This window comes from Apis mellifera, linkage group LG8 (assembly GCF_003254395.2).
Source record: "Apis mellifera strain DH4 linkage group LG8, Amel_HAv3.1, whole genome shotgun sequence".
Taxonomy (NCBI): Eukaryota; Metazoa; Arthropoda; class Insecta; order Hymenoptera; family Apidae; genus Apis; species Apis mellifera.
The window spans coordinates 2,542,807-2,559,484 of record NC_037645.1 but is presented as its reverse complement, the minus strand read 5'-3'; the positions used below and the strand labels follow the sequence as shown (position 1 = coordinate 2,559,484).

The 16,678-nt window shown below is 28.1% G+C and overlaps 1 protein-coding gene across 9 annotated transcripts in view; it reads left to right on the top strand.

Moving 5' to 3' along the window:
• Positions 1-16,678, top strand: part of LOC409616 (uncharacterized protein MAL13P1.304) — a 62,517-nt gene that overhangs the window by 28,138 nt on the left and 17,701 nt on the right. For 2 of the 9 annotated variants that reach the window (XM_026442549.1, XM_026442548.1), the window contains exon 2: positions 8,137-8,204. The exons of 5 other annotated variants lie outside the window; for them this stretch is intronic. Coding sequence is in view for 2 of the 4 variants with exons in the window: in XM_006559449.3 (XP_006559512.2) it covers positions 14,559-14,561; positions 15,778-15,899 (125 nt within the window). In the remaining 2 variants the exon portion in view is untranslated. Of the gene's footprint in view, positions 1-8,136; positions 8,205-11,181; positions 11,208-14,543; positions 14,562-15,777; positions 15,900-16,678 lie in introns of those variants that run through there. 2 more of the 9 variants (XM_006559449.3, XM_016913332.2) reach the window with 2 other exon arrangements.

The window sequence follows — 16,678 nt, the reverse complement described above, 5'->3', positions numbered from 1 at the left end:
CTTTGAGGATTGGTTTTAAAAATTTTATTGGTTTAGCGACTCGTGATGTTCAATATAAAATTCGAGATGTATTTGAATGTTGTCTAAATATTTCTTTATAGTGGAACGAAGCAATTTTAAAAGGATATAAAAATAAAGTTATTTAATATTTTATAGATAATTAAAATTACAGTAATTAAGAAAGTAAAAATAATGTAAATTTGATGTCTCACTTCACGTCATGCTTCTATTCTGAGAAAGCCCTGATTGTGATCGTGTGAAGTGTAAAACACACTTGAGAATAGATATTTTTAGTAACAATGTATTTTAATAAGAGAAGAATTGATGTATAATTTTCATAAACTGTGACAAACTGATCTCACGGTAGATTTAGAGATATTTTAAGCATGTGTCTTGCTGTAAGTTTCGCTCGATAAAAAAAGTAACTAATGCTGGAAAAAGATAACTAGAATCTAGTAAACAATCTTCGTATCTCACTTCGTAGTCACGTTTCACATGTTTCAAAGAAGCATTCGATTAGATTGACCCAGTTCCAAAAGATCCACGGCTTACTTACCTTTGCCCCTTGTTCTAGAATCGATACGGTATTATATGCTCATGAGGTGGAAAGGTCCTTGAATGTGAACAACCTAGGTTGCAGAATGACAACGACCTTGCTACTCTGACATATCCTCATGACATCCTTTTTCGATGTTTGTTCTCCTGCGCGTTAATTTCATTCGCCTTAGATGGAAACGCAGATTTAATCAAAGTATATATATCTATGGAAACAAATGTTTTTTCATTCAAAACAAAAAATATCGACCTTGCAACGATCTTAAATGCAGTAAAAACTCTTTCTTCTCCAACTAATGACCCTTTTTGACATATTAAGACTCGTTTCCAAATATAGTCGTAAACTCTCATCTATTTAACTCTTTGTCAATCGTAATTGGCATCCTTGGAAAGTAGTTTGTAGTTTAACTCTCTGGTAAATTCTAATTGCGCGACACTTGTGCCATGATTCGAGAAACTGGTTGATGATAATCTTCGACGAGTTGGGTTAAGATTAATTCATATTTGAGAGTGCTTAATAAACGTTGGAATGTGATTCCATGAGTTAGGTTAGGATAAAAGTTGTTGATTCAAAATTATAGTTCAGTTTATGATCAGTTAAAAATTTTAGAATTATTGGGATAGAAAAGATTCAAGGATAAGGAAGGATTGCCTTCTGAGGCAAGTGCATAGCTATCTTAGAGTTGCAGGTGAGTAGCCTGGAATCTCCGATGGCAACGACCTTGCCAGCCGGCACGACGTGTCCTCGCGTTATCCTCTCTCGCCGCGGCATCCTGTTTACATCCCGGTTCACCTGACGGTAAATCGACTTCTCTTTTTCTCTTGCTCGTTCTATGGACATTATTAATTCACGAGTGTCGAGTTCGTTTCGCTTGTTGCACGCAACAGCGCTCGCTCCTCACTCTTTCCCTTGTTTATCCCCACTATCAACTCTAACGCGGATCTACTATTCCAGCGGGAAACATTGGACTAAAACTATTTGCCCCGTTAAAAAATGGCTTCCACATGGAATGCTGGAATACTTCTTACCGCTTCCAGCGATGGATAATCGTTAAGCATATAACCATCAGAGGTAGTAACGCTCTGGTTTTACCTGCGATTCCCGATGATTCCATTAATGGTCTTCCCGAAACAAAAATTCTAGGAACAGTAATTTAGATCTCTGTAAACTTTTTTGGGCCATCCTTCAGCTTCTTCTTAAAGTAAACTTCTTAATAAAGTTCAACCGAATAGAGAGAGCGAACTTGTAAAATTAAAACATCTCCATTTCTCAACTTAAATGAAAGGAGAAATTGAAAAGATTATATTCATGGGCAAATTTAAATAAAAAATTAATTTCATTATAGAAGCGAAATATTTGTGAGAGCGAAGTCCAAGGGAAGTGATCGGTTACATAAAGTAAAATAAACCCGGGTTCCGTTCTTCAGAGCCGAGAAGAGAAATTGAATCGTAAAGTCGTTCCGTGACGTGTTCAGCTCGTAGCTAACGCTGCGCGGACACGTAACACGTCGCGCGTAGAATAACGTAAGACGTAACGATGGTCCGCGGGGCTCGTACGGTAATACACCGCTCACGGTATGAAACACGATCCTTTCAGGTGAGCCGTGGTGCCCCGTGCACGTTCTCCTGAGAGTGACCTTATACACTCCACAGAGCAAACTTCTCTTCCGTAAAGAAAGCTCCAAGAAATCCCGTACACGTGGCCGCTTATACCGGGCGTCTTGAAACGATTTAAATATTATAGATGTTGAAATCTGATTTTTCGATTCTTGTGAAATTAAAATTTTGACTTTAAGCTTTTTTTTCCCCCCAAGTTTAAATTTGGTGGTTAATTGTTATAATAACAATGATTATTTTTTTGACTAAGGTAAAAAATTTAATTTTTATTTTTTATCTTTTTGTTTTTCCCTTACGTTCTCGTGGCATTGCGATATGAGGAAATAATATTAACAGCGATGACTAATTGAGATTGGATATCTAATATAATGATTAATTAACTAAATAGAATTTCTTTCAATTATTTGATAAATTTTTATTCGCTTTCTGAGCTATTTTTTATTACGATTCTCGAATGGAATTATCCGTGGAAAAGTTTTGAGATATAACCATTTTAAAAACGGTGACTAATACTCTTGAAAGTCATCTCCGATAATTACTCTTTGAGCCATATCAATTGGCCCACTTGTTCAAACATTTTGATCCTTTTCTAGTTCGTCGTCATCGTCGTCGTCGTTGACAATCAATTATGTTGACCAAGGAGAATCCACGGATCGGTAGAAAGTCTTCCTCGAATTTCCTGGTCGAATGATTTCATGAATGACGGTTCTTGATCGATTCAGAAGAGAAAAAAATAATTGATACGCATTTTTCCTTCCTAGCGGGATCAAAACGTTGAAAGATTTTTTGTATAGAAAGATCAATCACATCTGAAACAAGTCTTATTCTTTCTCTTTCTCTTTAATATTCACAATATATTGATCACAATATTGATTTATTATATTAAAATATTTTTCTTAGTTAGGTTAGTTTCTTAGTTAGAGATCATTTTCTACTTTTTCTAAATGAATGAATTCATTCGTATATCCAATTATTTTTAAATGATATTTCTAAATGAAAATTTTCCAAGATTCCATTTTTTTTATTCTTTGCCTAAAAAACAAGAAATAAATAAAAGCATTTATTTAAAAGATTCTAACGAATGACCAATAGTTATTAACACTAACCAACTAATGATGACAATAATAATAAAAATTCAAGGTTGATTTAGTTTAAAAAAAGATTGATTTAGCAATAAAGAGTGTGTTGATTATTTTGTTGATTATTCCAACGTAATTTCTAAAAATCAAAGAATTTTTTGCGAATAAAGAAAAAGATGACGCAGTATTATTATGATATCGTTTTACTGTTGGTATGACTGGTGTGTGCGTGCGCATACGCATCTGCATACAAACATGGCTGAAATGGCTCTACTGAAACGAGCTTGGAAAGATCGGAGATTGCATTCCTGGCAAGGGCGTTCGCAGGTTATATTCCCCTGAAAGAAACTGAGAAAAGGAAATAAAGGTGGTGCGCTTGAAGGTCTCTTTGATCTCGTTTCTCATATACCTGTTTGACGTTTCTTTTGCGGCGTCTTCAAGCTTTCTCTCGTTTTTTAGCTCCTTGTTGATTTTATCTTGTAGTTGAAAAATATTTGTAATTATTCTTAGATGACTTTATTTTTTATGACATTTTTTTTATAATTATTTTTATCTTATCTCTGTTCTGTTTATTATAAATAAAAGTTTGTTAAAATGATTGTCATTTTTTATTGTATTATTATTATTCTTTTTTTTATTTTTTGTTTAGTTTCGTTTATTATCTTTAAGATATATGAAAATATTGTAATTAACGTATGGAATATATGAACAGTATATAACTTATTTATGAGTATACTATATAATGCATGTATCTCATTTTTTGCTAATATTAATTGCAAATTAGTCTTGTAGCTACGTCGTTTTTAATTTTATCATCTTAAGTGCTTCCTTCACTTGCATTTTCATGTATATCTTCATTCGATATTCAATAAATGAGGCATGTAAAACTCCCGGAAAATTTTCTATCGTAATTAAAATACTTCATTGAAAATAACTTATGCAATCAATTCGAATCGAATATTTCGAAACGAAAATATTTCTAACGTGATTCATAAACTTCAGGGATTTACGAGGATACACTTTCTATAGTTATGTAGAAATTTTTATTCCTATGTGTCACGTACCATTTATTCTCATTGCATCTTAACTTTTACCGGATTCTTTGATTCTTTTTTGTAATTTCTTTGAAAAACTTTAAATTTAAATTATTTTCTTTTCATAACAAATTTTCACAAAATTAATTGCTGTTATATATACATATTTAATTAAATTTTGGTATTCAGAAGTCAAAAACAATTTTTTATAGAATAAATATATTATAAAAATAAAGTTTCAAAGTTAATTGTTCTAAGAGTAATTCTTTAAAAATTATTAGAATTCTGAAAAATAACTAACCTTTCTTCTATATTTAAAAAAATAAAAATTTTACTTTTATTTTTTTATAAATAAATTAAGATTTTAATATTAAGATAATATCTATATATTAGCAAAAGTTTAATGAAGAAAATCAAAATATCTTTAGAGTTTAGAGACTAATTTATTTGTATGCTAATGCAAATACATATTACAAAATACTGCATCGTGGAATAAATTATCTCTTTCCACGACCCTGATCGTGCGCAAATAATGCTATAGATCACTTTGCGTCACTGGAATGACAATTACGGTCGTTTAAGGATGCAATATGCGCAGAACAGGTGATGACACTCGTCGACGACCTTCTCCCAGATATGTTCTAGACATATTTCATCTTTTCCTGGAAATATACTATGAAATCCAATATATCATACAAAGCTCATACCTGAATCATAAATCAAATGGAATTTCTAAAAGCATAAAATTGATAAAATATGATAAAATGAATTGTGTAGAACTTGAATGACTTAAATTGGAAAAGAATTATTATTAAACTGAATCAATTAGAATCATTTTATAATTATTTCTGTAATCAATCTGCAATATAATTAAACAATTATTTAACTAATCAAGAATCATTTTATCAAATCTTTATCAGAAATTTTTCACTTTATTGCAATTAAGAAAAAGTAATACTAATTAATTTAAGTTTAGAATCTAATTCATAGAGATATAACCAATATTGATATAATAAAATTAATATAATTATTTAAGCGAAAAATCTAAAGAAATAAATCTTTATATTTAAAGTATCAATCATCCTAAAGATGATTAATTAGATATTTCCAGTTTTTTTTATCAATTCTAGATAAATACTTGTATGAAATATTGATTTCATAGAATTAAACAAATAAATAATCCCCGTAAAATCTAAATCGGAGATAAAATAAACGGAAACAAAAAAAAAAAAAGAAGGTGGTGACATTGCAAGGTTGCTAGCCAAGTTTTGCAATCGCGATTGTGATGCAATCGGATCCCAGAGTCTCGTCGACATTGAAACTAACACAGCTTGCGTTCAGTGGGAGCCAGCTTTGCCACGAGTTTATTTTGAATTTTCGAATGACGATTATTATTGTACGGAAAAATTGTGGTTTCTTTGTGACAAGTTCTTGTTGTCTTTCCTTGCTTTCTTTTTCTTTTATCTACATCACAAACTGGAATTATTTATGCTTGAAGAATAGTCTTAATGACTTTTACAGTACACACGTTTCTTTGTTCTTATTTAACTTTTTATTTCCTTTATTATGATCATTATATTTGTCAACTTCTTTGTGTCTACGGATTATGTATACACATATTTGACTGTGATGTTTGAATGAAGTTCCTAGTGATTACAATAGAGCCATTATACATGCTGTTTTTAATTCTGATGATTATAAATCAAGAGTAATAATCATAGAATTAAAAATAGAAAAACTACGAAAGTTAAAATTGTTATTTTTATGAAATATTATTTTTCAAATTAAAAAAGGAAACTATTATTTTAGTACAATAATAGTAAAACTTTTAGTAACCGGTTTTTCTTAATATATTTGGTATCTTAATATAACACAAGTGCTCTGTTGCTAATGATAAGTAAAAATCCTTAAGGCTTTTAATTACAGTGTATTCAGTGTGTTCGAAAATGTTCAAGCATCGACAAGCAAGAATTATATTATAGAAGTGTTAATTGGTGGAAGAACTCGTTACATAATTTACCATAGACTGTTAATGGCGAGAAACAATAGTATTCGTAACTTTCTCTTTTGTGTGCCGGATGAGAATCGGCCGGATATTGGTCGTGTATTGCATATAGAGATACTATGTGATACTGTTGAATCAGAAAAACAAATTTTATTATTATAAAAATTTATTTAAATAAAAAATTTCGCGGAATAAATCAACTTAAATTTTCGTATTCTAAATTCTTTGTTTCAAAGAGGAGACGTATATGAGACTCTAATGACTAATTGGTAAACGACTGTATTGTCATCGAACAATACCAGGAGAATCTTTTCACAAAAGTTTTGGCAACATTTTGAGTTAACATTTTCTAATAATAGCTCAGTATTGGAACTTCGAAGAGAATATTTTTCGAGACAGAATTCTAGAAAGTGATTCACTGCACATGTCACCATGGCGAATTCCAAGAAATAATAAACGTATTAACTGAACCGGATAATTGCAGTATCATGTTTCGTTGCTTCGATACTGAATTTATCTTCGTGGCGATATACATGGTGTCCATTATGAGCGGATCATCTTGATTCGTGGAAATTATTTATCAGGTATCGATTTTTTCATACAATAGCATCTTTATCCATCGCTTCTTCGATAAAAATATTGTATTATATTATTAATTCAAAAATTGTATTGTATTATTAATTCAATATTACGTCAATCTCAATTAATCATTTATTTAAAAATATATATTGAAGAATTTTGATAAGGAAGATAAAAATATAAGATATTTACTATAATGCGAAAGAACAAATAAATAAGGTTAGGTTAATGACTTCAAGAATCGCCAAATAGAATCGCTTTTTACCGACTTGCGACGCAGTACGGTAGAGGGCGTAATATGGTTGTTTTAACTAATCTAACCTAACTTAACTTATATTTTTTCTTTTTGCAATTTTTCATAATAATGATCTGGTTTGAAGATTCTTTAATGAACGTAACATGATTGGTTTTCGTTAAATTAATTCTCGAATATTCTTTATAATCCTATTATCCCATATTTATCCCATTCGATAAACGAGCACAAATTCCGCCTTGATAATTTCCCTCCATTTCCCTCTACCATCTCTCCGATTTAACGAAGAAAGTTGTTTACTGATTATTCTCTTTATGCTTCTTTATGTTTCTTATGATCGACTCATATCATTGACTCGCATGAATTTTTTACATAATATTTCTTTGAGCAGAATTGCGTGCAAGGAATGCATTGTTGCGCTTCTTCTTACATGAAAGGCCTTACCCGATTTCCGTTGATGCAACCAGTGCACACGATTCTCGTAAATCAATCTGTTTTTAGTCATTTTATCGTTAACCGGACTTATTCTTGTCTTTTTACGATATTAGGAGGCTTTGAAGTAAAAAACTTGGAACAATGTTAAATGATACAGTCTTATGAAAAGAGATTTCATATCAAGGTTTGAATAAATGTAAGGTTATATATTAAATCTATGTCAATTTGCGTTGGAATATTTAAAATATTCATGCTTGATGCTTGATTTGATGCTTGAATAATCAGTGATTATTAATTTTTTTTTTAATCTACTAAAATAATAATTTGCAAGCTTAGACATTATGTATTATTGTGGAATTTTTTTTGTATTATTTATTAGGATATAATATATTTTTTTTTTACATAATTATAATATTATTAGTAAAATTTTATAAGTTATGAGTTACAAATTATTATATATATTAATTAATAAATTAGTGTGAAAAAAATTATGCAATTATAAGAAAGTTTATTTTCATCTTTTTGTTTTATCATGTTTGAATATATTAGTTATTAATAAATTTATTCTCTCTGTTGCAGGTAAGTCAAAATCTTGTCAGATGGCTGAAGTAATCCATTTTCAGTTTTGGAGTTTAAAAGAAAAGATAGTAAGTTAGAATTTGATAAAACTGAAGACATTATTAAAAGAATAAAAAATTGATTTTTATTGAATCTATTCATTTATGATCATTGAAATAGATCACAAAAAATAATTTTAAATACAATGTATAATCATATGAAAAAAATATTCATAATTTGACAAAGAGTGATAAAGATTTCTCTGCATTAACAATTTGAACGATTTTTTGATTGTAAAGAATTTCTTGTTATACTATCATTATGTAACTTTAAATTGGAGAACGAAAGTTGTGGGAGTGGAAAAGTGCGATATAGATTAACATTACGAGCCAGTCGAGTCCACTTTCTCGCATTAAGAACCAAGCTTATAAACACGCACATGATGGCTATTAATTAAGTCCAAATTTATTTCAAATTAATAATTATAGAGTAAGTGTTGTTCTTCATATTTATAATAATTTTTTAAATTAGTGACATTCAATATTTATTATTCAACTTCTATTAATCTTAAAAATAGATGGAAAGAATCTTCACTTTAGTTTTCAAGGTAAACCTGTTTGCTATAAATATTATGGAACTTGATTCATTCTTCTAATAGTTAATTTATACTTGGATATAATTGATGTCTTTATAAAAAAGAGATGATTAAAATCTATAATTAAAATCTTCAACTATGTTTCAGAAATGCATTTAATGCAAATAATTCAGAATTAAAAAGCTAATATAGCTAAACTATGAAAATTAGTAGATTTATACTAATTCAATACTTGTTATTGTTTGATTAAACTTAAGTGATGTTTGAAATTTTGATGGTGATGATTTTCAAAATACATAAAATAATCAATTTATTGGTGAAGAAACTAATTCATAAAATCATAATGATGATTTTTAGTTTGCTAAATTATTAATGGTAATTTTACCTTCACTTGAATTGACTAATGAATGTTGCAAAAGAAGAGTGGCTGAAGAAACTGTTTCTTTTTTACTTAGCCCAAAGTAAAAGTGAAAATTGCTTACTGACAAGCAAAGACGTTGAAATTGAAAAAAAAGATGAGGAAAAAGATTTTTATTTCCTCAAAGAAGTGTTGCAAATGGAATGTTTGCATAATTCTTGGCACAAGACTAAATCAGGAAAAATTCATATTATGAAAAAGAGAAATCCTTGTCTAGACAACTTGTATAATCATATACACTAATTTCATTAGGAAATATGTTGAACCATTTTTAATTATAATTTTTAAATTAATTCTAATTTTATAATTGAAATAATTGAAATAATTCTCAAAAAAATTAAAATCTTGATGAGTATAATATATATTGATATTTTTAAAATAATAAACTTATCATGGAATTAGTTTTTAAAATCAATTATGATCAATTATCTGATTATTCAAATATTTTCTATTCATTCACTATAATAATTATTAAGAAAATCAGAAAATTGACTTCATTAATATTTTTGTCTTCCATTTAAGTGTAATCAGGTAACATTTAAAATTTCAACATTTATTTGTTCAATCTACTGAATCTTATTTTTTTATAGTGTATTTGGTTATCCAATTCCATATCATTAGTTATCAAGAAACTTGCCTTTGAAAACAATAGTAAGAGATAATGCTAGCTTTTGGAAAGAGAACAAAGATAAATTTTAGAAATATTTATAATACTTTCATGGTCAGTATATCGTCTCTTAGTTTGTTCTTTTTTTCTTTTTACATTATTATTATTTTTTTCTTTTCTTTATACATTTCTAGTTATTGATCCTTAATCAATCTTTCAAATTTCTTCCAATTCTAAAATTCTATTTTAAAATTTTTTTTTATGTTTTCCTTAATTTCATTTCCCTTTATTTATTCTGAATTCTTTTATTGTTTTTTATTATTATATACATATTTTTTGCTATTCTTTTTTTTTATATAATATATTTCAAGTTTTTAAAAATATTTATTTTAAATTTTTGAACTCTTGAATCTTTGATAATTCTAATAATGCCTGTGGCTATAGTTCTCTATTCTTGATGATTTCATTGCTCTTCTATTATGCATCAGATGGGCTCGTAATCATTTCTAATAAGCGAGTGTGCGTGTAATGCGCACGCTTGATGCAGACGAACAGCCTCTGGAGAAGCTCTCTCCAGAGGAGGTCGTGAGCAAGGCCACTTGGGGCGTTGCCCTCATGAGTTCGATCTCGAGCTTACTTAAATGTGGCTGGTTATCCACATATCAATGACTGGTTCGATCGATCTACTGGGTGTCTTGATTTCATCTTCTGTTTAACTTCTATTTCTTCATGTCAACGTATCAAATAATTTTCTTTAAATAATCTTCATTTTCTTAATACAAGCTTGGTCTTTTTTAACAACGTTAATTGGATGATGAAAATTAAATCTTCTAAAATAGGCCATTTTTGATTTAAATATTGTCGTCTGAGAGTTAATATATTTTGCATGAAAATGTTAGAGTTATATTTTTGTCATGAAATTTAATTAAAATTCAATCCATGCAAACATTAAGTAATAATCTCATTGGTTATTTCAATGAGTATAGCGATCTGAAGGTCAAGAGCAATGCATTGAGAATAATGATTCGTCTGAGATTAAAAGTGTATGCTAATAAGTCGCGTAGGTGTCATTGTTTGATGTCAAGACTAAGAAATATGTAGATGTCAATTGTTCTTGTGCTGTTTACAACCTTGTTACATGAATCCAGTGATTAAAATATGTATATTTTACTTATAAATAATTTTATGGAAGATGAAACATCATGAAAATATCATTCATGTAGGAAATGTAAATATTGTCAATTAGATGAAGATATGTTTATTAATAAGATATGAAAATGGACACATTTTGAAATTTATAAAGCAAATATTTGATCAATATTAAGATTGATGATGAAAAACTTAATAAAAAGTTATGTAGTTTCCTATGATTACTTAGTAGTTCTGGAAGAACTTTGAGAAACATATGTGCACAATGTATTTGAGTTCCCAGAGAAACATTCTGTGACGATCAAGTTACTCATGGAAGTTATGTAAGTGCATTATCGTCTTCTTAAAACAATACCTGCCATTTCCTGCTTCACAAAAGCTTAATAAACTAGGAACATAAAAGAAATAAATTTACCTGTTAAAATAGCATTCCAATATTACTTATAAAGAAGATCAAAAGCTAAAAAATTGTGGATGTAACAAAAATAATTTTTTGTTAATATTTGCTCTCATCAAAAGTATACAACAAATATGTAACAAAACTGTGTATAATATAATAAAGAATATTTAGAGTACAATAGCCAAAAATAAGACAAAAATAAATTTTTATTTTCAATGTGATATCCATATACGCATATATATATATACGTGATTGTTTTTTTTATAATATTTACATGCAATATTTTGCAACAATATTATGCTGCAAATTGAATTTAAATGTGGTAATTTGTGGAATTTTTATATAATTTTTTTTTCATTAGTTACATCAGGTGCAAATATGTTTCAACAAATATATGGAGAAAGGAATACCAACTATTTATAGAGCTGAAAGATTATATGTGATATAAATGGCGTTTAAAATTGCAAATCCGATTCTCGGTGTAGCTGCAATTTCATATTCAATTGTAACAGTGAGGAAAACGAACGCTTGAAACGTTATTATTGATTCACCGACTGCCGGGAGTTATATAAATCTATGGCGTATTTTATTTTCTATAAAGCATTTTCTGTTACTTTCATTTAAAGAAACCAAGCAGAACACGTTACACATAGGAAATGAATGTGGATTTATTTTTTACGGATGGATTGGTCAAGATATGTGCCAATGTGAATAATTTACAAATTGAAAAAACTAATATAATTCACCAGGGAATTCTATTGTCAAGAAAATCCACGAATTTAAATAAATTTACATTAATTGGAAAATAAAGAAATTATAACTAATCTATATCTGTAACATTCTAATAAAAGTTTGAGAATTTGCTAGATATTATTTTAAAAAATTAATGTGAAATTAATACAATTACAATATAATATCATAAATCTGAATTTCTTAATAAAAATATATATCTTATTATATGTTATAAAAGCAATATATTAATCACAAAAATATTGATCTAATATAAGAAAAAAAGTTAAGAAAAAATGGAAGAATAGCAAAATGCAATTGATCGCATTATATGGATTGATCCTAATACTATCACTAGATTAAACATTGTAATTTGACAAAATTGTCTCCGTCACAAAACAAGGATTACGTTAATTGATATGATTTAATAAGTAGTTTTGCGAATGCTATTTCATGCAGCGATGGTAACCTGTTTTTTTTTTACAAGAAAGTTTTTTCAATGTGCAGTGAACCAGATCGCATCGTATATTATTTGAAATGGATTGATCATTTTAACGCTAAAAAGTATTATCTTTAATGAAAAAATAATGTAATCTTTTAAAATAATACTTAAGAATTGATTCCTGATTATTAATGGTTTAAGAAGTCTTTGTCTTGCCATAAATTTCTATTCAAAAGTGGTAATCATTGGAAGACATTTGGAAAAAGGAAATTGAATTTAATTATGGCGTCGAATGTTCTTCAGAATGTATAGTATTGGTAGTTATTAACACTGAAAAGTATTACCTTGTGAGTACCACCATTACAATTACTCGAAGGCAATATATGAGAGAATAAAAAGAACCGAGTGCATTGGCAAAGTGCAATCGCGTCTTCTTTGGTATTACGCGTATTGCATAATCGTATGTTATGTAATTTGCTCATAAACGGAGGAAAGAACGAAAAGGAAAAAGGCGAACGAGAGAGAGATCGATCGAGAAAGGTCTTCGAGAAATCTCTAGTAACAATTTTTTTTTTGCTAATTACAATTAACGAATAGATATTTAATTCATGTATCAAATATCTATTTTTTTGTGCATATATTTAGAATTAAAAGTATAGATTAAACATCATCAAAACGATCATTTAAAAAAACGAAATATTAAAATAATTAGTTACAAAAGAAAAATGCTATAATAATTTCTTTGCACAATAATCATTAAAAGATATATAATATCACAAAATGTGCGTATCATATGTTCATATATAATGATACAAATATATATATATATATATATATATAATGGTTGAAGCTTGATTATTATACTACATTATTATATACACTGATTACATAACGCAAAAAAAAAGAATATAAAAGAGCCAATTCATTCTCCTTCATCTTTTGTGACTCACCTAAATGATTTGCACGTGTTTGGTATGTTTATACTCCAATTATAAGTTATGTAGATCAAAATATAATAATTAAAGATATACTTGTCAATTTTATTATTGAATCAACTATCTTTGAAAATTTTCACATAATACATAATATTGATATTAATCTAATATTGATATTAAATAATACATATCTGTAATGAAAATGTATATATAAAAGGTTATATATACATTTATGTTATAAAACAATATAAAATTATCAATCTTATTTTAATTTTAATAAAACTGATTTAATTATTGTTATATCATTTAATTTTGAATAAAGATTCATAATCCCATAAAAACAAATAATAAAAATTAGTTTCAAATTATATACGATAAATACACTAGGTAATAACACTAGATATCTTTAAGTTAAAAATAACCCTAGAGATCCTAGGGAGAAAATAATTTTAATTTCTATAAAAATTGTAAACTGACATGTTTAAATCAATGATTATAACTCGTAAAGAATATATTATTTCTTTCAGAATCATAAATTGAAAATTCATCTATTATATTATTATACATATTATTATATACCAATTAATTACAAAAAAAAATTAACTATAGCAAGCTAATTTTAGCTGAACAAATTGATCTGATCTTTGATGGTGAGTTTCGTTCAAAAAATTAGAGATATATTTTTTAATTGTATTACATGATTTAATATTATTTCTTCTTGTTGGGAAATGTTGATTTTAATAGGAGTCTATTTTCCCACATATTTTCCACCATTCACTTTGCTACCAATCGTAATTTGTTATCACAAATCGATCAGTGGTCGATAGTAATAGAAACTTTCTTGGTATCGTAACAATCGATTCTATAGTAAGTTTCACGACGGTTATCGATATCGTCTAGAGACGAAGCTAGAAATCTCGTCTCAATGTGTTTCATTGAACACGCGCCACTTTTTTCAAATCTGTCGATATTTCATTCCACTTAATTATGTTCCGCATCAATGGGGCTGGTGTAAACTGATATCTGAAAGTAATCGATCTGTGATCGTTTCGATCTCACATTTACATAATACAAACACAAATATTCTATATATATTGTTTTTGAATATCAAGGAAGAAAGTCTTTCTCTTTAAAAAAAATATTTAGAAGTGTGATAAATGTGATAATTATGGTAAATTGAGGCTTATATTTATTAGTAGTAATAATAATAATAATAGAATGGCTTTAATATTATAAATAAAAAGAGTAGTTATGATTAATATTTTTATTATCGTTTGTGCTTAACTATTCAGTAAATAGAGTTTCCAAGTAAAAAAAGGAGAGAAAACGGAGAAAGTTTGACGAATCCAAAAGAAACTTCACCTTGAGGTTATTGGTGTTTTATGACTTCCTAAAAGTCGAATAGTGAAGAGGTTAGGTTCGTGTTGTCATCTGTCTATTTCATCTATGTTTTGAAATTCTCATTTCATATGAGAATTTTTCTTATAATAAATTTTTTTATTTCTAATTGAGATTAATTTTTATAAATAATTATTTCTCTATCGAACTCTATAATTATATCGATTCGGAGCTGAATCAATTCAATTGAAAGTTTGTAATATATTTCACATTTAGATATAATTCGATGTTATCTTTTAATGCAAGTTAATGCAATTCTGATATAGTATTATTAAAATTAAGATTAGAAAAAAGATCAATAATCAATTATTGAGTTTGTGATTAACTCAGCAAATCTTCAATCAAAAAAAAAAAAAAAAAAAAGAATCGTGGAATTTTGTGATTCATAGTGAATGTTTGATTTTGCAAGAGTCTAAGATTTCTCGAACAATTTGCGGGAAAGTAAGAACGAATAAAAAAATGAAAAAAGAGAACGAGTATTAGAAAAGTAGCTTCTGGGAAGACTGTATGCTGTGAAAATAGTGTTTTCTCTTTGAATAGATAGTTTTGCAACTGATTCACTGATCGATATACCTCGTTCTCGACAATACGATCTCGATTTCTCGGCCCTGTACGTCGAGAAAATTATTAAATCATCTAGTGAAAGGATTTTATTCATAGATTTATCAAAATCGATATACTAAATGTGAAATCGCATTATTTATTTTTTAGATTTAATATTTATGTCGGTTATTATTATTTTCTATTTTTTTTTTGTTAATTTAATTATAGTTGATAAGAATCGAGGAAAGAGAAAATACGTGGAATTGTGTTAAATAATATCAACTTTCACGAAAATTTTATCCAATCTTGATATCTTTCAAATATAGAAATATTACAATAAATATTAGAAACAAAAAAAAAATTAAGAGCAACTGGAAAAGAAATATGTATCTTACAAATTTCAATATAAAAATTATTTTTTCAATAATGAGGATATCTTTTATAAGGATATGAAAGAAACGAAGAAGATCGAATTAAAGCTGATTTATCCATGCGTGAATAATTGCAGAATGTATTTAAATATTCAGTGCACGTTGATCCTTGATGTGCTCTGCCTCTTTCCGCTCAGGTATGTAGAGCATTTCCTTTAATACAACCGGTATTTCTATTGCGTGTAGAATAGGACCTCCAAATGGATCGCAAAACTCGTTTCCAAACGAACATGTGGTTGCATGATATTCAATAATTGCATGATGGTGCAGACTAAGTCATGAACCTACTTCGTGGTGGCCCTGTTCAGCCATTAACCTACATTCGATTTCATATGATATCACAAGTGAAAATATGGGAAAATGGAAAGACATGTTTTGCGATAAAATTTCTTAGCTAAGAATAATATAAATGAAATATATATGTTTATGCTTCAGGCATAATTATTCAAAATTCAATTATTCAATTAAACCTTCTTTAATTTTTGAAAATTATTAAATCATTGAATATATCTTTATTGTTCAACAGAAACTAGAATTTTCTCACAATCAATGGTGTGATATAAAGCATTTAAATGCTCACAAATGCGGGATGATTGGTGCATACACTTGAAAATTATGTAATGGGCAAAAAAAAAAAAAAAGAAAAACAGGAAAAAAGAAAAAGAATGAGAGGCAGAGAGATGTACCATAGCTTGAAGTCCCTCGCCTTCCTAAATTCCAATAGCGCATCCCGTTATTTCTCCACCTGTCTGATCACTTTGTCGGAATAATTATTGACCACTTTCCAGTCTGTTTACTGCAGAGGTGATCACTAGATTATGAATGGAATGAGTCAATTATTTCTCATGATGTTCTCTGAAATACAGTTCAACGAAATATTAGTATTTAAGCAACAAATATCCCGAAGATATAATTT